The 23,004-nt window shown below is 36.8% G+C and overlaps 1 protein-coding gene across 4 annotated transcripts in view; it reads right to left on the bottom strand.

Moving 5' to 3' along the window:
- Nucleotides 1-23,004, bottom strand: part of LOC150105909 (uncharacterized) — a 327,762-nt gene that overhangs the window by 61,554 nt on the left and 243,204 nt on the right. For all 4 annotated transcript variants that reach the window (XM_090393671.1, XM_090393672.1, XM_090393670.1 and 1 more), the window contains 2 exons: nt 22,676-22,852; nt 9,231-9,461 (listed from right to left, as the gene is read on the bottom strand). In XM_090393671.1, coding sequence (XP_090249797.1) covers nt 9,231-9,461; nt 22,676-22,852 — 408 coding nt within the window. The remainder of the gene's footprint in view (nt 1-9,230; nt 9,462-22,675; nt 22,853-23,004) is intronic.

Raw genomic sequence — 23,004 nt, 5'->3', positions numbered from 1 at the left:
CCAATACAATTTTTGCAGTGGTCATTTCATTAACTGATGAGGTAATTTGGATCCAAGAATGTTTGTGACTATGATGTCTCACATCATGGATTTGCTAAAGGGAGGTCATGTTTTAGTAATCTACTTACTTATTACAATAAAGTGACTACTTCCTTGGACAGAAGAGAAGGATACACAGTAATATACTTGGATTTCGCAAAAGCTTTTGATAGAGTACCTCATGATAAGTTGACAGTCAAACTAGAGCAGATGGGGTTGGATATTAGATTAGTGCATTGGATTGGAGACTGGCTATCTGATAGGTATCAACAAGTTGTGTATGGGGGGGAGCGATATCCAGGAAAAGGAAAGTCACTAGTGGAGTGCCTCGGGGGGGGGGGTCTGTTTTAGGGCCATTACTATTTAACTTGTATATTAATGATATTGGCGAAGATTTGGATGGAGATATTCAGTTGTTTGCAGATGATGCAAAGTTGGGATGAACCATAAAGAGTAGTGAGGATGTTGTGGCCTTGCAAGAAGACTTGAATAAATTGAGTGATTGGGCACGGAAATGGGGATGTGAGTTCAATATTGCAAAATGTAAGGTTTTAAAATTTGGAAAACAAAGATGGGATGCAGAATTTATGCTTGGTGAGAATATATTGTTGGTGGTAGAGGAAATAAGAGATCTGGGGGTGATAGTGGATAAGGATCTAAAATTTAGGGGACACATCGCCAAAATTGTGAAGACAACACAGAGGCTTCTGGGAATGATGCGGAGGACACTGATGTGTAGAAGTAGGGAGATTCTTGTTCCGTTGTATAAGGCTTTGATTAGGCCACACATGGACTATTGTGCCCAGATTTGGTCACCCGGTTTTCAGAAGGATGAAGAGATGTTGGAAAGGGTCCAAAGGCGACTGACTAAGGTAGTTTCTGACCTCTGGAATGTCGAGTATGAGGAGAGATTGAGAAGATGTAATTTGCATTCTGGTGGACAGGAGGAAGAGGGGAGTATGATAGAGACCTAAACGTTGGTAAGGGGTTGTTATAAAATCAATGGTGGAGAAGTTCTACAGAGAATAGTGGGAGATCAGGGGAAAAGCAGAGGTCATCCCTGGAAACTGTATAAAGAGGGTGTGAACAGGGGGAGTGAGAGGCAGGTTTTTTTTGTGCAGAGTTGCGAATGATTGGAATGCCTTGCCTGAGAGTGTGGTGTCTGCAAGGAGTTTGAGTGTGTTTAAGACAAGTATGATGAGATGTATGTGTGATAAAAGGACCTCGCAGATGAGTCTTTGACTCCGTGAGGTCTTGGGGTAATAATAATAATAATAATAATAACATGCTTTGGCCTGAGCATGCTTAAAAGATGTGAAATTTGATGTGGTGGAGTATTTATCAATATACCCCAAGCACTGTCTTGATCTTTTTTTGTGACTACCTGGCATTCTGAGTTACACCAGGGTTTGGATAGAGTGGAAATCAAGATGGTGTTTTTAGAATGGAGGCTGTTGCTGCCTGGACAATGCAGTCTGTTACATACTTTACTGCTTCTTTGACTGACTGTATCAGTATTAAATTTTACGAGATGGGAAAAAAGTGTTCCAGTCAGCCTGGTCCATTTTTCATATGGGAATCTGTGTAGGAGAATGTGGTTCTTGTGAAGATGTTGCATAAAGAACAGGAAAGTGATCGCATCCATATATGTTCTCTTCAGAATCTCACATGAGCCTTGGAAGAATGGAAGGGGAGCAGATTGTAAGATTGATTTCCAGAATATGAGCGGATAGGCATATGGAAGAAAGTATTGAGTCTATTATTCAAAAGGGAGAGGTCATTATTGTCAAGGATTTGTTCAATGATACGACATAATCTATTTGTGTTTGAACTACCCAGCAGAGTGACATTAAAGTCACCCATTAGAAGTATGGGTTCAGGCGGTTGCAAGATAAGGAGCAAGATAGATTTCATTTAACTCAGCACACTGAATGGTAAATAAACTGAACACACTATAATTAATAAGAAGTTCCACAGATGGCCAAATTACTAGTACCCAGTAGGATAGGTAGTCCTCCATGAGCAGGATCACTTCCAGTGAAATTCCTTAAGATAGGATCCTCATTGGATATTAAGTATGTTTCGTGTAGACAGAAAGGTTTGTGTTTCTGCAGCAAAATCTTGATATAGTTCGCCCACAGTATGTAGATCTCTGCTTGGCATCTTGCCAAGAATAGTCAATTCATGCTGCCAAGAATAGTCAATTCATGAAGGACGTACAAATTGGTCGCCAACACGCGAAATAACGTGCTTTATAGGTAAAATTTTCCAACTGTTATACAAGCAACATAGTTAACTACAATGATCATAAAAGAGAAGCTAATTTTCCGACGTGTAATAATAAACAACTCATCCCACAATACGGACTGATTACTCCTATTATCGGAATGGATTCTCCTCCTGTTGACATGCGCAGAAGCGTCGAAGGGTCTCGAATCTGTGAGTGTACTATAATCATCGATATTTTGGCGAAACCCACAACAGTTCCATTGTAAAAATGTTACTATTGTTTTGGCTTTATAGACTTGTCTGGTTTATATTCATCAATTGTTTTTGGGAAGTATGGTCCACCTCTTCCTCAGGAAAATATTCAATACATCTGATGTGTCAGGATCAGTTGGTTAGTTTAATTTACTTTCAGTGGATACATACCAAAGTATCCATTTTTTTTCTGTGGGGATGTCTGGTGGTTTATCTTTAAGTGATATCTTTGTCATAATTTTTTTGACACGTGGGTCCTCATCAAATGGAACCATTTTTAGAGTTGTTTCTGGAGTGGGACTGCAGGTCATGCAATTGATGCACTCAACAGAGAAGCACACACGATCATAAAGTTCAGGTAGGGTGAAATGATCATATGGTAGAATAGTTATGTGTTTAAGATGTGTTGACATTTTATTAACTGCCACTTTCTCAATAACAGAATCTCAAAACAGGTGTAGTGGCGGTTATTAGCTTCCTTTTTTTTTTTTCATCCTGATACGATATATTTTGTTCTGTTTTCATTTTCTGAATTTTTTTTTCATGTTTTCACTTCTGACATCCACGAGAGTAAGCTGAATGATCTCAATGACAGTACACACCATTTATCTTTTTAGCAGAGCAAGATTTGTTATCATGCTCTTTACTACCACAGCAGGCAGTTTGGGTTTGTCCATATTTCTGACATTGAAAGCATTTTAGTGGATATGGGATGTACACTAACAGGACAGTTGAGATACCCTACATTTATGGATGTTGGAGGCTAAGGTGTATGGAACCAGGTCATCACCCCTATACAGGGTGTTCGGGATAAATTTGACAGTTTCGTAAGGAAAAAGAAAATCTTCTTTGTATCTATTAAATTTAATGAATTGACAAAAAAACATTACAGGCAGAGTTAATTACAATACTATCAACAAGATTTACTCAAAATAACCACCATTAGCATCGATCACAGCTTCAATTCTGCTTCGGAACCTCGAACAAGCTGATGCTACAGTCTCCCTGGGAAGGGCCGCAAAAACTGTTTTAATTTTATCCATTAACTGGGCTTTTGTATTACTGGAAGTGCGATTGGTGTCTTTTTCAACTGCGCCCCATACAAAATAATCCATGGGGTTAAGGTCTGGGGAGTTTGGAGGCCAAACATTTGGACTGGTGAAGTCGTAGAAATTTTCAGACAACCATTTTTGACTTTTCCCAGAGGTGTGGCAAGGGGCCGAATCCTGCTGCCATACATACGGCCTACCATTGGCTACCCTTGTTATCCAGGGCTTGACTACAGTTAGCAACTCCACGAACAAAGCCCGAATTCCAATGCCAGGGTTCTTCAACACCTGTTCCTGCAGATTTGCGAGGAATTCTGCTGTACGAACGCAATCAGATCGTCTGCTAGGGATCTTTCTTCTTGCTACATCCTCGTAGTCACCATTGCAAGTCTCTAGTTCATGCCTGATTGTTTTTACTGTATTCAGGGAGCATTGGGCAGCAGTCGTAATATCCTTATTTTGATGGCGGGCACGAATCATCATGATACAAGTTATTCTCTTCCATGATTCAGGTGGGTTCCAGCTATCCATCCTTTCTGACATCTTGTATATGAATGAAGAAGGGTCCAAACTTTTAAATGAAGAGAAGTGTGTGTTAATACATGTAACTTACGGAAAAATATAATTAATTATAAATATGTCAAATTTATCCCGAACACCCTGTATATATACAGGGTGTCACAAAATTCACGCAAGATTTAAATTTAGCGGCATTTGTGTGGTAAAGTGTTACCAACGAAAAAAAAAAAAGACAGCGTGACAGCTGACAGTTCAGGGTTATTAAAAATGGAGCGCTATACGAAAGAACAACGCATTTTCATTGTTGAGCAATATTTTAAAAATAATGAACGTTTGGCAGCTACAGTTCGCAATTTTCGTAAAAAATATGGTCGGAATAGTGATTTAACTTCATCAACTGTGAAAAGATTAATTAAAAAATTCAAGGAAACTGGATCAATTAGTGATCTTATACACTCTGGCCGTCCTTCAATAAGTCGTTCAACAGAAAACATCGAAGCAGTTCGTGAGAGTGTTGCTGAGAGTCCAGGAACATCAATTTGTCACCGTGGTCTTGAATTGGGCATTTCGAGAAGCTCTCTACAGTGTATTCTCACGAACGATTTGCATCTTTATGCTTACAAAGGTCAATTGACTCAAGAACTGAAGCCTATTGACCACACACAGCAAAGAGAGTTCGTTGAATGGATTATGGAACAACAAGTGGATGCTTATTTTTCGAACAAAATCATCTTCAGCAATGAGGCTCATTTTCATCTTGATGGCTTCGTTAATCGACAAAATTGTCGCATTTGGGGTTCAGAAAATCCATGAGTGATTGTTGAGAAACAAATGCATCCACAACGTGTCACTGTTTGGTGCGGATTTTGGGCTGGTGGCATCATTGGTCCATTCTTCTTCGAAAATGCGGCTGGTAAGGCAATAACAGTTAATGGTGCTCGCTATCGCGACAATCCAGTTTTCCAGTTTTTTGTGCCTAAATTGCAAGATATGGATGTGGACGACATGTGGTTTCAACAAGACGGTGCCACATGCCATACAGCCCGAGAAACAATTCAATTACTGCATGAGTCATTTCCTGGTCGTGTAATTTCCTGTTTTGGTGATCAGAATTGGCCGCCCAGATCATGTGACTTAACGCCGTTGGACTTTTTTCTTTGGGGTTTTTTGAAGTCTAAGGTTTATGCCAACAAGACCACGACCACCCACGCCTTGAAGGAGGAAATTGAGAGCTGTATCAACGAAATTCAGCCACATTTATGCAAAACGGTTATGGAAAATTTCGACAAAAGAGTGCGTATGTGCCAGCAAAGCCGTGGAGGCCATTGACCCGATATGCTATTCCATGCATAACCCTATACTGTATACTTTATGAATCAATAAGAAATTACAATTTTTAATTAAAACCTGTGTTTTCTATCAAAATTACTTCTTGCATGAATTTTGGGACACCCTGTATATCAGGATGAGCCTCACATCTGTCACTCCCTGATATTTAAGCTCTAAACATATCTCCTCATCAGGAACATCAAGGAGATCCCATTCTGATATCACTCCTCTACAAGAATTAAGTGTTTCATGAGGTATTACTGTGACTGGTATTCTACCCATTGATGTTGCTCTCAATGTTGCTGACGATGTTTCCACCAGAACGTAATTTCTTAGCAGCTTTGGGAGATCCTGCCAGTTCTTCTAAACACTTTAAAATAAAGAAGGCAACATTTTTCCTATTGGATTTTCATCTGTTGCATGGATCACCAAACACACTGACCAGTATTATATACCTTTTGTTTCTTACTTCTGTTACTAAATGTTGTATCTACATATCGGTACTTGGTTGGGATTTTATTAGGGCTCCTGAAACATTTGAGAATGAAGAATTCATGTTCAAGTGGTTTTTGATTTAGCGGCAGAGCTTCCCACTCACCCACAATGGAGCCACACATGGTCGCCCACTCACCAGTAAGCAATGACTACACTTGGGAGAGGAATGACAGGGCTACCCTATACCAGTACCATGGGATGAGAGGGTCACTCCAACACTGTTGACCCATGCCAGCAAGCCTCCCTAGTCAAACAATCCTGGCCAAACCATCCAGGACCACCTGTCTTGCCAAAACAGATGGCCAAAGTAGTGCAAGACTACCAAGATTTCCCTTTCTGGATGTCCACTGATTGCAACATGGTAAACATGGCACTGGATTCCAGTGATGGTGATCTGCAAGAACGAATAGTAAAAAAAGACTCAGAAGAAGTAGAGCAAAGAATGCAGGAAGCAAAGAAAAAGAGGAAGAATGAAAAGGGCCAGTACTATCATTGGGAGGTCCCCTTTACAATGAAAAGGAGCCCACAAGGAGAGGAAGTGGAAGTGAAAGAATCAGAAGTGTATCAAGCATTGATTAGATCAGTCTGCATAACTGTATAACCATCTTCCTGTGCCACTTTCAAGTCTAACTGCTGACTTACAGCTTTGCATCATATAATGTCCCATTTACACCACATAATAACTGTAGCGTTCTGAACAGCTTTTCTTTGGCACCTTGTCATATGCCTTTTCCAGATCTATAAAACTTAAATACAAATCTTTGTTACATTCCCAAGTTTTTTTCAACTATTTGTCTTAAAGTGAAAATCTGATCCTAACAACCTATATTTGGCCTGAATCCAGATTATCACCAAGCTTCCGTTCCAAAATTTTTCTTAGCCATTTTTCAAGTATAATTGCATACATCTTACAAGGAACACTCAGTAGGGAAATATCTCTAATTCTCATTGTTCAGTTTTGTTTCACTTTTCATAGATGGGTAGTATGAGAGTTCTGCTCCAATCATCTGGAATTCAACCCTCTGACCAGGCCTTCTGAATTATGTAGTGCAGCTACTGTAAAGCTTTTATACCTCCATATTTGAACATTTCTGGTCAAATTTCATCTGCTCCAGCTGTCTTTCCACATTTCAAGTTTATTATGATAGTTTTTTTACTTCAAGTACAGATATGTATTCCTGATTGCATTCTAGTTGGGAGTTTTTTTTTTTTTACCACCATGCTAACATTGGAGACTTTTAAGGCCAAAGTGTTAAACTTCATAAAGGAAAGTCTAATAAATGGTTGCTGCTCAGTTCACAATGCTATGCAGATTTGTATAATGAAAAAAAGAAAAAAAGCATTACTTATTAGCATGCCCGAGGTAACTGAATCAGTTGAGATAGCTGAGTTACTGAGTGAGCACTTTGCAAGAATATATCATCCAGGTGGTGACACTGCAGAAACGAATAAACCAGTAGATTATACGAGAATTGTGGAGAATGAAGTGGAGGTGAGTAGTCTATTGCATAACCTCAATGTCACTACATCTGTGGGATTAGATGGTATACCAGCTCGTGTAGTACGAGAAGCAGCTAAAGAATTGTCAGTACCCTTGACCATTTTGTTTAATTTGAGTCTCGGGTCTGGGTTAGTCCCGAGCGGGTGGAAGGAGGGGAAAATAGTTCCACTGCATAAAGGTGGTTCCAAGACTGCTGTTGTAAATTACCGACCGATTAGCATATCAGGAATCATTGTCAAGGTCTTAGAGAAATTAGTCAAGAAAAGAATACAGGATTGGATAGATGAAAATGGGATATTGTATGGGGGACAACATGGTTTTGTGAAGGGTAGATCATGCCTCAGTAACTTGCTCATGTTTTATAACACAGTGACGGCTGAACTGGATAGGGGTAATGGGTTTACAGTGATACTACTGGACCTAGCCAAGGCCTTTGACAGGATACCACATGGAACCCTAATCAGTAAACTGGAGCAGATGGGGATAGATATAGGGTTGGTAAGATGGATAGGAGGGTGGTCGAAGGAGAGATACCAGAGAGTGGTTTATTCAGGAGTGGAGTCAAAAAGACGTCTTGTGACTAGTGGAGTGCCGCAGGGCTCTGTTCTTGGACCACTGCTTTTCAATTTGTTCATCAATGATATTGGAAAGGATTTGAGAGGAAGTGTTCACTTGTTTGCTGATGATGCAAAGTTGGGTAGAGCAATTGTGAGTGCACAGGATGTCAAAATTTTACAGGATGATTTGGATAGTTTGGAGAACTGGGCTAGGAAAAATGGATGTCAGTTTAATGTGGCAAAGTGTAAGGTTATGCACTTTGGGGTGAAAAGAATAGCAGCAGTATATCGCATTGGTGGAACCGTACTCCAGGAGATTGATGAGGCCAGGGATTTGGGAGTGCTGGTGGATAGGGAGTTGAAGTTTAGGGGGCACATTGCGAAAGTGACTAAAACAGTTCACCAAATCACTTGGCTTATGAAAAATACTTTAACATGCAGACACAAACAAGTTGTTGTATCGAGCCTTGATAAGACCCCATCTGGACTTCTGTGCCCAGTTATGGGCACCAGGGTTTCTTCGTGATGGGGAGGAAGTGGAGAGGGTCCAGAAACGAGTGACCAAGATGATAGCAGGTCTGTGGAATGAACCTTATGAGAATAGGATGAGGATTTGTGGGTTGCAGAAATTGGACGATAGGCGAAGGAGGGGTGATATGATTGAGACATTCAAATTACTGAAGGGTTTTTATATGATTGATCCAGAAGATATTTTTGAAAATATGACTGGTGGTGGTCGGAGGACTAGGGGCCATGTATGGAAGCTGGGCAAGAGCATGGTTGACAAGGGTGTTAGAGCTAGGTTTTTTACGTGGAGAGTGGTGAATGAGTGGAATAAGCTTCCAGAGTCTGTTGTGGGTGCTACGACCATGAATGAGTTCAAGGCAAGATATGATAGATACTGTGTGAAGGTTGAATAGTTGTTCCAGACATGATGTTAGGGCCTCCCTCGATGAGTCTGTCGACTCCTTGGAGTTTCCCGGAACAATAATAATAATAATAAAAATGTCCATCCATCTCCAAATATACACTTGGTTAGCTGTTCAGATCAGCTGGTAGCTAGGATTTTTGTATCTGTACACCAGCTGATAGTGTCTAGCAATACACCCATTGACAATACAGCTAATCACAAAATTATAGAACAATACACCGTTAACAATACATCTAATCACAAAATTATAGAACAATATGTCATTAACAATAACAGCATGTCTAATCACAAAATTATAGAACATTTCCAAAAACAATTTAAGATCTAACCTGAGGTATTAAGCTTTGACAAAGAAGAAGACAAAGGTGCCATATCTAAATAACCTTCTTTTGATGTGGTAACTGCTGCATCTCCTGTGCAGCCACCTGGAGCCATAGGAACATAACCATCTGGTCTTCCAATCATCTGATCTGAAGTTGGAAGTGGAGGTGCCAATGTGGCAACTGGGAGAGATACTCTAGCATTTATTGACCCAACAGTACTCATTGGCATATAGCTATCTGAACAAAAGAAAACAAAGTAGTAAACAACAACAAAAAAAAGATTGTAAGCTTTATAATCATCTTTTACTTATAATTTCTCTAACTTCTCTTTCTCTTATAGTTTATTAAAGTGGATAGTTAGCTATAGTGAATTTCCTTTAGAATAACAAACTTTCTGGTTAGAACAGAATTATATGGTTACATTACAGATCTTACAACATTCTGTGGTTATTTGGGATGTCATATACTTAAACAATTAACTGCAAGATAAGAAGGCACTGATTTTATTTTTACTATTTGCATTTAAAGTAAACAGGTGATATATCATCATCATCATCATCATCAAATTCCTGATATGTAACTTCAGGGGGGCTGGACAGGATAATTATAATAGTACGGCATGAAAAGTTACACCAATATCAACTTCCAATCAACATTTTTCCTCCAAATTAATCTGTTATCTATCAAAATTTCAATATTATATTTCTGTCTTTTAAGGCATTTTTACCATATCAATCCATCAATATCTGCGTCTTTTCCCTGCCAACCTAGCAAAAAACACTTGTTTTGCTAATCTTTCCTCTCCAATTCTGTTTAAGTGACCTGAGATTAGCTTTACTAGCACATTTGAATGCTAACAATTGCAAGTTCTTTCTCAATATCTCATTTTTAATATGATACTGCCATCGATGCCATCTGTTCATTCCACTAATCTTTCTCAAAACTCTCATATCAGAGGTCTCCAGGCTTTCAAGTGTTTCATTTCTAACCCAACTTGCAGATCCATCAGTTAAAATTGGTTTGAACACAGTCTTGTATATAGCTAATTTAGTATTTTGACTAATTTCTTTCTTATTCCAAATAAACTTATTCGGCTGACTTCCTATCACACCAGTTTTACTAACTCTGTTGTCTATTTCAATATTTAATTTGTCATCTTCACTAAAAATTATGCCTAAATATCTCAAATGTTTTACTTGTTCTGCAAGTTCACCCTTCAGATATAGTTGAGGTTTTTGATATTTCTACCTATTTTCATTCTTTTTCTTTTTATTGCTAATTGTCATACCAAATTTATCACAATAGTTATTCAATTTAGTTATACAATTTGCAGACTTGCAATGCCTTTATTTAAGAGTATCACATCATCTACATAAAGTAAAGAGTTGAGATTAATATCTCCAATTTTGATATCAAGTTTAATGCCACTTTCCTTCATAATATGATTCATATAGATGAATAACAGTGGAGATATGTTACACCCTTCACTCATACTGGATTTAACATCAAACCATCTTCCTGTAGTGCCTTCAATTCTAACTTACAGCTCAAATAGAGACTACATATTGCTTGTTATATTGTCCCATTTACACCATATAACTGTAGAATTTTGAAGAGCTTTCCTCTTGATACATTATCATATGCTTTTTCCATATCTACGAAACTTAAATACAGATACTTGCCATATCTTTTTCAACTATTTGTCTTAAACGGAAAATCTAATAATGACAATCTCTATTTGGCCTGAATCTAGCTTGTTATTCACCAAGCCGTTGTGGAAAAATCCACAATTTTTCTTAGCCATCACCAGGAACACTCAGCAAGGAAATTCCTCTAGAATTCTCACATTCACTTTTGTTTCTCATTTTATAGATAGGTACTACGAGAGCTCTACTCCAATCATCTGGATTTTCATCCTCTGACCAGACCTTCTGAATTATGTCACTGTAAAACTTTTATACCTCTACATTTGAGCATTTCTAGTCAGATATTCTTTGTATCAGCTGCCTTCTTTAATATCTAGAAAAACTCCATCCTTCTTCCATAGTTGAACCTTCTGTGCAACCACAGTCCAAATAAACATCATTGTTCAATTCTTCATTCTGATAGTACCCACATCACTCTACTTGATAATGCCTGCTATTCAAGAAGTTCACCATCATATTTAGCATTAAATTAGTACTATAGCCACACCTTCTTTCTCTGACCATTATGGCTTAAATATAACATCTTTTACTGGTGGCTTAGATGAATCTCACCTGTTTTTGCCTTCTTTGTTTCGATAACCTATTATGTCAATCTTGCCAGCCTGGTTGTCTGAGTGGTTAGCATATTTGCTCTCCAGTCAAAAGGCTGCAGGTTTGAATCCCACTGTGGGCATGGATGTTTGTGATTGTCTGTGAAAATACTAGTGTTGGTGGGTGATAGATGGTGTTGGTGTAGATGATGATGGTAGTTGTGGTTCGTTGTAGCAGGTGGATTAAGTAGTGGAGACAGAGAGTAGTTGCCCTCCCTTGATGAGTCTTTGGACCTCCTGGAGGTGTCACTTAATTATAATAATAATAATAATAATAATAATATAATTACTTATTCAATTCTGCTGCTAGTTCATTTTCTTTTCAGTTGATGCTCTTATTTTGATGGCACAAAGCCTTAAGGATATTGCCGTTAAATTGGTGTTGAGTTTGTTCATGTAGCTGATTTTTCTGCACAGAGATGCCTGTATAAAAATAACAATATACAAATATTATTGGAACATAGAAAATAAATAGGGGTGCTTAAGGATCAAAGCTATATTACTGGGAGGAGATCTGCACATAGCCTTTAAAGGAATGCGGAGAACTGACCAGGGCTTCTGACCTAATGCCCAATCCTCACCTTCTCATGGTGCACCCTGTTGGGTATCTACCTGGATACTGAACGAACGAGGATGTGGCAGAAATTTGGGATTTAGCCGACCAAATTGTATTCTTATTGGCTTAAACCAAAATACAAAATGATGGTACAACATGAAAAAATTCCATTCCGGCTGGAGCGTCGCCTGGTTAAACAAGACCCCCCCATTGTTTTCACACCCCAACTCAACATCACCAGAGTTAAAGATCGGTACTATCAACATAAGAAGCCTGAATGGCAAAGAAATGGAGCTAGCTGAGGAATTAGATAAGTACCAGATCGACATAATAGGGGTGACTGAAACAAAAAAGACAAAAACTGGTGAGATCTTTCTGAGCAATAAATACAAAATGTTATATTCAGGCAATAACAATCAAGGAAAAGAAGGAGTAGCCATAGTATTCAACACTAAATACAAGGCTAATCTTCTTGAATGGCAGGCAGTCTCAAGTAGAGTGATGTGGACAATGAGACTTACTTGTGCCTATGGTCCCACAAAAGGTTCTGCTAAGGTAGAAGTAGAGGAATTTTTTGATGCTTTAGAGAAAGCAACTGACACAATGAAAAAGGAAACGTTGGTCCTTGTTGGGGATCTAAATAGCAGAGTAGGAAAGGATTGTCAGACATACAAAAATATTTTGGGAAAATTTGGAGAAAAGAGCAAAGCTAATAATAATGGCAAATACCTGTTTCTGCTCAGCACATGGACTGGTTATTACTAACACCATGTTCCAACATAAAAATGTGCACAGATTCACATGGAGAGAAGAGGCAAGGAATAAGAAAAGTCTCATTGACTATGTTATTGTTGATAGTGATGTTTTCTCCCTTGTGCGGGACACCAGAGTGTACAGTGGATCTGAAATTGGAAGTGATCACTATTTAGTCTTGAGCAGGACAAAATTGAATTTTGTATTGAAAAGAATAACATGTAAGAAAGTTTTAAAGCAAATAAAACTTGAGAAGCTTTCAAATGTGAACTGTAGACTAAAATACACAAAGGTTATTGAAGAAAAAATGAAAGAGTTTGAGAACAGCAACCAAACCTTGGAGATTCATTGGAAACCCTGAAGAAAACACTGTTTGATTCACCCAGAGAGGCATGTGGTGGGGTTGTCTGCAAGGATAGAAAAATCAGAACTCCATGGTGGACACAGGAAGTTAAAGAGGCAGTGAAGGAAAAGAAGAAAGCATATCAAAAGTTCCTGGCAAAAGCATATGCTCTTAGAGAATACAGAGACAAATGTAAGAAAGCTAAACACTGTGTAAAACTAGCTAAACAAAAGTCATGGGAGGACTTTGGCAAGAACATAGAAAATAAATATCAAGAAGGTGGTAAGATATTCTGGAGGTTGTTGAAGAAGCTTAGAAATGGAGGAAAGAGTACTGTAAAAGGAGTTAGAGATGATAAAGTTGACATGAAAAAAAAGAAAAAGATATCCTTGAAGTATGGAATAATTACTTCGAAAAATTGCTAAATGAAACAAGCAGTGATAGCACAGTGGTAAAAAACACTCAATAGGCATACAGTCAGGAATACATATCCATACTTTAAGTAGAAAAAGCCATCAAATGCTTGAAATGTGGAAAGGCAGCAGGAGTAGATGATATTCGACCAGAAATGCTGAAGTATGGTGGTATTGTAATATGTTGGTATCTTATCATTTTTTTGGTTCTATCCTATCTACGCTGCGATGTTGAAATAACTTGTATTGTGCTTGCTTATCTGGTTATTATTCTACTCTATCTCTCAATTAATGTTCTACCTTCGGTGACTCTGTATTCCTCACACCTGAGAAACATAGAAATTTTTGCAGGCGTAGACTTCTGTGGCTAATTGGTTCAAAAGATATATTTCGGTGATTACACCACATTTTTGTATTATTCAGTTATATAAAACACTGAAATAATAGTTCCCGACAAGTTTCGTAAATCATAGGATTTACAACATTCAGGAGGTAAATAGTATAATTTAAAGTTTAAACAAAAGAATTAATAAATACATATCATAACCATCTGGTTATTCATAAAATTCAAATAACAGAATGCAGATATATAACGTTATTGACGTTGAACAATACTGGACGATGTCACGTGTTCTTGTTCTCGTTCATACAGTCAGAGCTAAGATTGAGGTAGATTTTTTATTACAGCTGACCACACTTGGAGAATTAAACCATGATTTTTATTGCATTGGGTTGGGTTTTTTTAACATATTAGCAGCTTCTTTAAATTTTCTTATATAACTGTTGTTTTCTATGTATGACATCGTTGTTTTTTTGCCAGAGTACATCGTGTCCAGTGGAAGTGGCATGGAAAGCAAGACCCGTTTTTTTGTTCTCTTGTATTGTACGTCTTTTTGGTGTTCAGCCATGCGTATTTCTCCAGATCTTCCTGTCTGTCCAACGTAGCAAATCCTGCAAGAGCAATGGATTTTGTAGACTCTTGGTTTTTTAAGAGGATGATGAGGTGGTTTTGGTGGCTGTAGGAATCTTGAGATTTTTTCCATAGGAAGGAAGGCTACTTTTATGTTGTGTTTGTTCATTAATTTGGTTAGCTTATCTGTAACATTTTTGATATAAGGAAGCGAGATCGCGTTTTTGTAATCCTGTTTTATTGCATTGTTAGCTGGAGGCATTTTAAGGATTCTCTTGATGGTTTTTGTTTCATATCCATTCTGTTGGAGGATTTGTGTTAAGTATTTTAGTTCTTCATTACATCTTTCTTGTGTGCTGGAGATATTGTATGCTCTGTCTCGAAGAGTTTTAATTAAGCTTATTTTTTGTGAAGGATGGTGGTGTGAGGTTGCATTTAGAAATCTTCCTATATACCGAGAAGGAGAGTTCACATTCTTCATTAACTTCTAATGGAATATCCAGAAAAGGAAGTTTTTTTATTTTTTTCTTGTTCTAAAGTGAATTTTATGGTGTTGTGCAAATTGTTGAGATAATCTTTGAAATTGATAAGTTCATCTGTTGTTCCACTGAATATGATGAAAATATCGTCCACATAGCGTAGCCATATTTTTGGTTTTTTATGGTAATTCTTAAGAGCATTGTTTTGACATTTTTCCATAAATAGGTTTGCTAATACTGGTGATAATGATGAACCCATGGCCAGTCCTCTTTTTGTTCCCAGATTCTATCTTTATAGGTGATTAAAGTATTGTTTATACAATGTTTAAAAAGATTCAAGATGTCTGGAGGGAAGAAGTCTTCTAGGAGATTCAAAATTTCTTGTCTCGGGAAGTTTGTAAACAAGCTGATAATGCCGAGACTTGCTAAGATTTCTGTTGGACCAATATGTATATCTTTCACTTTTTCTATGAAATGTTTACTATTCTTTATGAAGGAATATGTTTTTTTCTATATGTTGTGAGATCATGTTGGTGAGGTATTTCGCCAAGTTGGAAGTCGGTGAATCTCTTCCATCTACTATTGGTCTTAAAGGTATATCTGTCTTAAGGATCTTTGGAACACCATATATTCTTGGTATCAAAGGATGTTTTGATTGTAAGTATTTTTTAAGTTCTTCTGTCCAGAGAGGCATTTCGAAACATTCACTTGTTTTTATTAGATCATTTGTTTTTTTGTGTGTAGGCCAAGTCGGGTCTCTGTCTATGGGTTTGTAGGTGTTGGTATCTTCCAGGAGACTTTTCATTTTGTTATCATATTCTGTAGCATTTAAAATGCTACAGAATATGTAGCATGTTAAATGCTACATATTCTGTAGCTTTTATTATGACAATATTTTTGTCATCCTTTAACTTTTTAATGCAAACGTATTCATTGTAAGGTAGATTCCTACGAGGTAATCTGCTTTTTAATAATAAAGCTGTACTTTCTATACGGATAAGATCTGCCATGTTGTCCAGTAGTTTTCTAATTCCTTTTTCTATTTGTGCTATGATATCAATTTTTGGAAGGAAACGTGGGGTTAAGGCGAAGTTAAAACCCTTAAGTAAAAGATTATTCTCCTCTTTTGTTAGGACTCTCGAAGAAAGATTAATAACTACTTTTGAATGATCTAGTTGTTTTTTATGTATTTCCTTCTTCTGAAGGAGTACGTTGAACTTATGAATTAATGTAGGTTTCTTCTGTTCTGAGATCGCTATTGCTTTGTTAAATGTAACACTATCGATGTTGTTCCATAGGTAGGATGGAAGAGATGTGGCCAGTTCATTATGAAGAGAAAAAGTGTTATTACTAATTAATGCTAATTCAGCTCTAGTGACTGCAATTCTTTCTCTTAGAAAAGCTAGTTCCATTTTATGATAAATTCTGGAGGCCTTGTTTGTGTGGAATATGCGTTTGATTTTGATGAATTTCGGGATGACTTCCTTATCTCTGCATCAGATGAGGAAAATTAGACGATTAATGAAGTTGAAATGTTTAATGTGTAGTTTCTCTAGTTGTATAACTTTATGTCAAAGCACTCACCGTAAGTTTGTAATTGAAGGCGTAGACTTCTGTGGCTAATTGGTTCAAAAGATATATTTGGTGATTACACCACATTTTTTTATTATTCAGTTATATAAAACACTGAAATAATAGTTCTCGACAAGTTTCGTAAATCGTAGGATTTACATCTTCAGGGGGTAAATAGTATAACTTAAAGTTTAAACAAGAGAATTAATAAATATAAATCATAACCATCTGGCTATTCATAAAACTCAAATAACAGAATTCTAAATGCAACCTCACACCACCATCCTTCACAAAAAATAAGCTTAATTAAAACTCTTCGAGAAAGAGCATACAATATCTCCAGCACACAAGAAAGATGTAATGAAGAACTAAAATACTTAACACAAATCCTCCAACAGAATGAATATGAAACAAAAACCATCAAGAGAATCCTTAAAATGCCTCCAGCTAACAACACAATAAAACAAGATTACAAAAACGCAATCTCGCTTCCTTATATCAAAAATGTTACAGATAAGCTAGCCAAATTAATGAACAAACACAACATAAAAGTAGCCTTCCTTCCTATGGAAAAAATCTCAAGATTCCTACATCCACCAAAACCACCTCATCATCCTCTTAAAAAACCAGGAGTCTACAAAATCCATTGCACTTGCGGGATTTCCTACGTAGGACAGACAGGAAGATCTGGAGAAATATGCATGGCTGAACACCAAAAAGAAGTACAATACAAAAGAGAACAAAAAATGGGTCTTGCTTTCCATACCACTTCCACCGGACACGATGTACTCTGGCAAAAAATGACGATGTCATACATAGAAAACAACAGTTATATAAGAAAATTTAAAGAAGCTGCTAATATGTTAAAAAACCCAACCCAATGCAATAAAAATCAAGGTTTAATTCTCCATCAAGTGTGGTCAGCTCTAATAAAAAATCTACCTCAATCTGAGCTCTGACTGTATGAATGAGAACAAGAACACGTGACATTGTCCAGTATTGTTCAACGTCAATAACGTTATATATCTGCATTCTGTTATTTGAGTTTTATGAATAGCCAGACGGTTATGATTTGTATTTATTAATTCTCTTGTTTAAATTTTAAGTTATACTATTTACCCCCCTGAAGATGTAAATCCTATGATTTACGAAACTTGTCGGGAACTATTATTTCAGTGTTTTATATAACTGAATAATAAAAAAATGTGGTATAATCACCGAAATATATCTTTATAGAAATTTTTTTTTCTGAGTGCACCAACCTGCCTCAATGTGGTACAAGGAATATTAGTACTTCCGTTAGATCCTAATCCCACATAATAATCTTATCCAAAATAAATTTTACAGTCGTAGCTTCTATTAGTCCTCTATCATAACCTTTAATTATGTTTTAGTTTCTCACCTATAGGATCGAATTAGTTGGGATCAGTGCATTGCAAGGAGAGATCAGATACCAGTCTTTGATTATAGCTAACAAACATGTTTAATAGCTACAAAATTTAGAGAACATTACATTACATATGTCAGAGGAATTGCCGTCTGTAATCACAGTTTTAGTTATGGAACTTATAAAATTCTTAAAGCAATATCTTGTAATTATTCAATTAGTTTATAATATTCACTTCAGCTTAAATCTTAACCTCAATTTCAAATAATGGCATGACTTAAACAACTAAATAAACTCATTAGCACAAGAGATATTAGGAATACATACAATTATCAAATTGATCTCTTAGCCCAAACTACTACTTAGGAAATTAGTTTTACTCAGTTCCACACCTTTTCACAAATTTACTCATATAAATACACTAGTTACCCATAGGTTATAATTATCTTACTCTATCAATCCTAGCAGTCCATTAGGAATTTCTCTTACATCACAAGTTTAACAGTATACAATAAAATGACTCACATGGACTCCTTACTTTTTACTTCTGGTGCACTCTTCATCTCTGCTCGTTTCGGCGTTCTAAGGTTCCTATCCATCTTGTGTTTTCAATTCCTTCCTTCCTTCAGGGTCTCGGAGTACAGATGAAATTGTCGAGTCAGCTAGTGGGATGTGTGGAGAGGTTTCCCGGCATCTGGAACGATCGGGTGAAGGATCACGGCTGTCGGGGCATGCGCAGACTCGGCTGAGCGGCAAGGCATCTGGTCTGACTGGGCTCGATTTCTTCTAAGTTAATCGCCTCTGGTTATACTCATTACTGAACTTGAGTGGCTCATGGCAGATCGACCTCTGCTTTTCTCCCTCAGATTCTCCGCGTCTGGCTAAAGTTCCTTCTCGAACCTTTCTCTCGATGTCGAAAATCCCAACTCACGATTCCTCAAGATCTGTGCCTTATATTTTCCCCTCTCCTCGAACCTTGGGTTAAGTTTTGGAATCCCCTTACTTTCCCATGCAAATCTTGCATACAGTTATGAGAGCCCCAGACATCATCATGTGACTCTTGGCTCTCGAACTTTCGCCGACTTCTTATGTCTACCCTTTCATGTCTTTAATCCAATTTTTAGTGCATGCAGAACTTTCGTTTGATTCTCGCCACCCCTTTCTGTACTGACCTTGAAGGTCACCTGAGATTGAACTCATAAACAAAAATCAAACAACATTCCAATTTCAACCAGTTTTACACCCTTCCGATTCCAACCATGTTTAAGCAAGGAGCAAGCTAATTCCCTTTGGGCTTTTCATATTCTATACACAATAGTTTACAAAAATGAATAAAAATATTTGTACAAGGTTTCAAGATGTGACCGTTCAGTAAAAAGTCTATCCATTAAATGGAAGAAAATTTATGCAGCATCGAGTTTTTACAGTATAAGTGTCTTACAGTGGCTGCACTGCATAGTTCGGAAAGCCTGGACAGAGGGACGAATTCCCAATGATTGGAGTAGAGCTCTCATAGTACCCATATATAACAAGGGAAATAAAACTGAATGTGAAAATTACAGAGGTATTTCCCTACTGAGTGTTCCCGGCAAGATTTATGCAAGTATACTTGAAAAACAGTTGAGAAGAATTGTGGAAGAAAAGCTTGGTAAAGAACAAGCTGGATTCAAGCTAAATAGAGGCTGTCAGGATCAGATCTTCACTTTACGACAAATAGTTGAGAAAGCATGCGAATATAACAGGATCTATATTTAAGTTTTGTCAATCAAAAAAAGGCATATGACAAGGTGCCAAGAGAGAAGCTATTCAATACTCTACAGTTATATGGTGTCAATGGGGCATTATATCAAGCAATACCTGGTCTTTATTTGAGTTGTAAGTCAGCAGTTAGAATTCAAGGAAGTACAGGAAGATGGTTTAATGTTAAAGCTGGTGTCAGACAAGAATGTACATTATCTGTTATTTCCATCTGTTATTCATTAATTATATATATGGATCACATTATGAAGAAAAGTGGTATTAAACACGATATCAAAATTGGAGATGTTAATGTCAGCTCTTTGCTTTATGCGGACAATGTTATACTTCTAAATAAATCCACTACAAGTCTGCAAGATTATCTGACTAAATTGAATAACTGTTGTAATAGATATGTATGAAGGTCAGCAATAAAAAGACAAAACAATGAAAATAGGCAGAATTGCTGAAAATGTCAACTGCGTTGTGAACGGAGAACCTGTGGAACAAGTAAAACATTTCAGCTACTTAGGCATGATTTTTAGTGAAGATGGTAAATTAAATATGGAAATAGACAACAGAAGCAACAAAGCTGGTATGGTAGGAAGTCAATTGAATAAATTCATATGAAATAAGAGGTTAATTAGTCAGAACACTAAATTAGCTGTATACAAGACGGTGTTCAAACCAGTTTTAACTTATGGATCTGAGAGCTGGGTCAGAAGTAAAACACTTGACCAAAGATTAGAGACCACAGATATGAGAGTCCTGAGAAAGATTAGAGGCGTGAACAGATGGTATCAATGGCAATATCATATTAAAAACGAGGATATTAGGAAAGAACTTGACATTGTCAGCATCCAGGAATGTGTTAGCAGAGCTAATCTCAGGTAGTATGGTCACTTAAATAGAATGGGTGAGGAAAGATTAGCAAAACAAGTGTTCTCTGCTAGGTTGGTAAGAAAACGATCCAGAGGAAGACCAAGATATAGGTGGATTGATACTGTACAAAGTGCCTTAGACGATAGAAATATAAGATCTGATAAGGTTGGAGTCTTGACAAGTAACAGACTGATTTGGAGGAAAATTGTAGATAGGAAGTTAGTAATGATGTAAATTTTTCATGTAGTACTATCATATCCTGTACACCCCTTGAGGGTACATGGCAGGAATTTGATGATGATGAGAAACTAAATATCAGGAATGTGGTTAAAACATTCAGGAGGCTATTAAAAAATCCCAGAAATGGAGGAAAGCATACTGTAAAAGGAATGAGAAATGATAAACATCACATGAAAATTGATGATAATATTCCAGATGCCTAGAGTAATTATTTTGAAAGATTGCTAAATGAAATGAGTGTGACAGCATAATAGCAAAAAAAAAAAAAAAATACCCAACAGGAATATAATCAATGAATAATACATACCTGGAATACTTGAAGTGGAAAAAACCCATCAAAAGCCTGAAATGTAAAAAGGCATCTAAAGTAGATGATATTCAACTGGAAAGTTTTAAATATGGAGGTATAAAAGTTTTACAGTAACAACATTGCATAATTCTGAAGGTTAGATGGATGATTGGAATATAGCTCTAATATTACCCTTCTATAAAAAGAGAAATAAAACTGAACGTGACAATTACAGAGGAATTTCTCTAATGAGTATTCCTGGTCAGATTTATGCAAGTATAGTGGAGCAATGGCTAAAAACAATTGTGGAAGAGAAGCTTGGAGAGAAGAATAAGCTGGATTCAGGTGAAATAAAGGTTGTTAAGATCAAAGTTTCACTTTAAGACAAATAGTGGAGAAGTAACAAGGAAATAATAACAAGGATCTGTATTTAAGTTTTATAGATCTAAAAAAAGCATATAAGAAGGTGTCAAGAGTAAATCTGTTCAATACCCTACAGTCATATGGGTGCAATTGGGTTATTGTAACAAACAATAAATTAGTCTATATTTGAGTTATAAGTCAGCAGTTAGAATTGAAGGAGGCTCAGTAAGATGATTTGATCTTCAATTAGGTGTGAGAGTGGTTGCTATCTCTACTGTCATTCATCATCTACGAGTGTGGTCTGAAAAGTTCTTGGCCTCAACCATAGATGGCAACACTATTGCCAAGATTCTGGTTGGATCTCCCATACAGCTTGTGGAATTAGCAAATGATAGTCCCCAGGATTGATGGAGAAGACTGAAATGAACTACAGACAAGTACCTGATCACAGATCCAACTATCAAACCACAAGGATTCAATCTACCTCGACTACTCTGGAGTCAGCTAAATAGATTTAGGGCTGAACAAGGCTGCTGATCCCACTTACTACATACGTGGGTAATTTCACAGTCACTATTTTGCATGTGTGGTGCTGTACAGACTATACATCATATCACTGTTGCATGCCCCATACACTCCTTTCCTGGTGGCTTCAGGAACTTGCATTTACTCCCAGACAGTGCCATTGACTGGTTAACTGAACTGTCAGTTTGTATATAATTTTGCTCAATTTCATGTATTTCTTCCCATATGCTAAATAAATAAATAAATATATATATATACCTTCATTGTTGTTGCTTAATTTTTTGATTTCAAACTGTTTTACACATTGACGATGATAAAATATATGAATCAAAATATTTGTAATTAATCCACCTTAATTAAATAGTTTCAACTGTGCTGTGTTACTTATTCAGAATGAATAATGCATAGTTTGATGTTTATTAATAGATAACTAAGTCTAGTACAAGACCAAAGGTGAGACTAAGCCCAGATGAGATGGTTAAAAGATTGTAAGGTTATTGATAGGTCAGATGTCATGTCACTCATTTTATTCAGATAACCTCATTATTATCTGAAGTTGAATTAAAAAAAAATAAAAGCAGCAAGAGAAGGTGTTCAAATTTACAATTCAAAAGGTAAAAAAAAATATTCCATACAAAACTAGATGTTACAAATACTAGGTTTAGTTTAATAATATTTAAACTATTTAAGCAATCGACATTTATACCTGGTTTAGAAGCAGAGGAAGGAGAGGTCATTTCAAGGTAATCGGAAGCAACTATGGTAGTAGTAGAAGGGTTGTCACTAAGTACACTTGAAATCATCAATGTGGAAGGTGGCAGATTTCTTCTTGGAGCAATATTTAAATAATCTGAAGCTTTCTGGCTGGTATCCCGCTTATTTACTGTAAGTAAAGTAAACCAGAAGTTATTAAATATATATATATATATATGAAAGAATGATCATTAACTCGGTTAACATACATATTTTTATAAAGAATTGAATGACTAGAACCGAGATTTAAGTAAAAAGGTTTTAATATAAAAACACGACTAG

The sequence above is a fragment of the Typopeltis vanoorti genome, chromosome 6 (genome assembly GCF_054136105.1).
Source record: "Typopeltis vanoorti isolate ZY-2024b chromosome 6, IOZ_Tvanoo_1.0, whole genome shotgun sequence".
Classification (NCBI taxonomy): domain Eukaryota; kingdom Metazoa; phylum Arthropoda; class Arachnida; order Uropygi; family Thelyphonidae; genus Typopeltis; species Typopeltis vanoorti.
The sequence above is the reverse complement of the archived record's forward strand: the minus strand, read 5'-3'. Positions and strand labels throughout refer to the sequence as shown.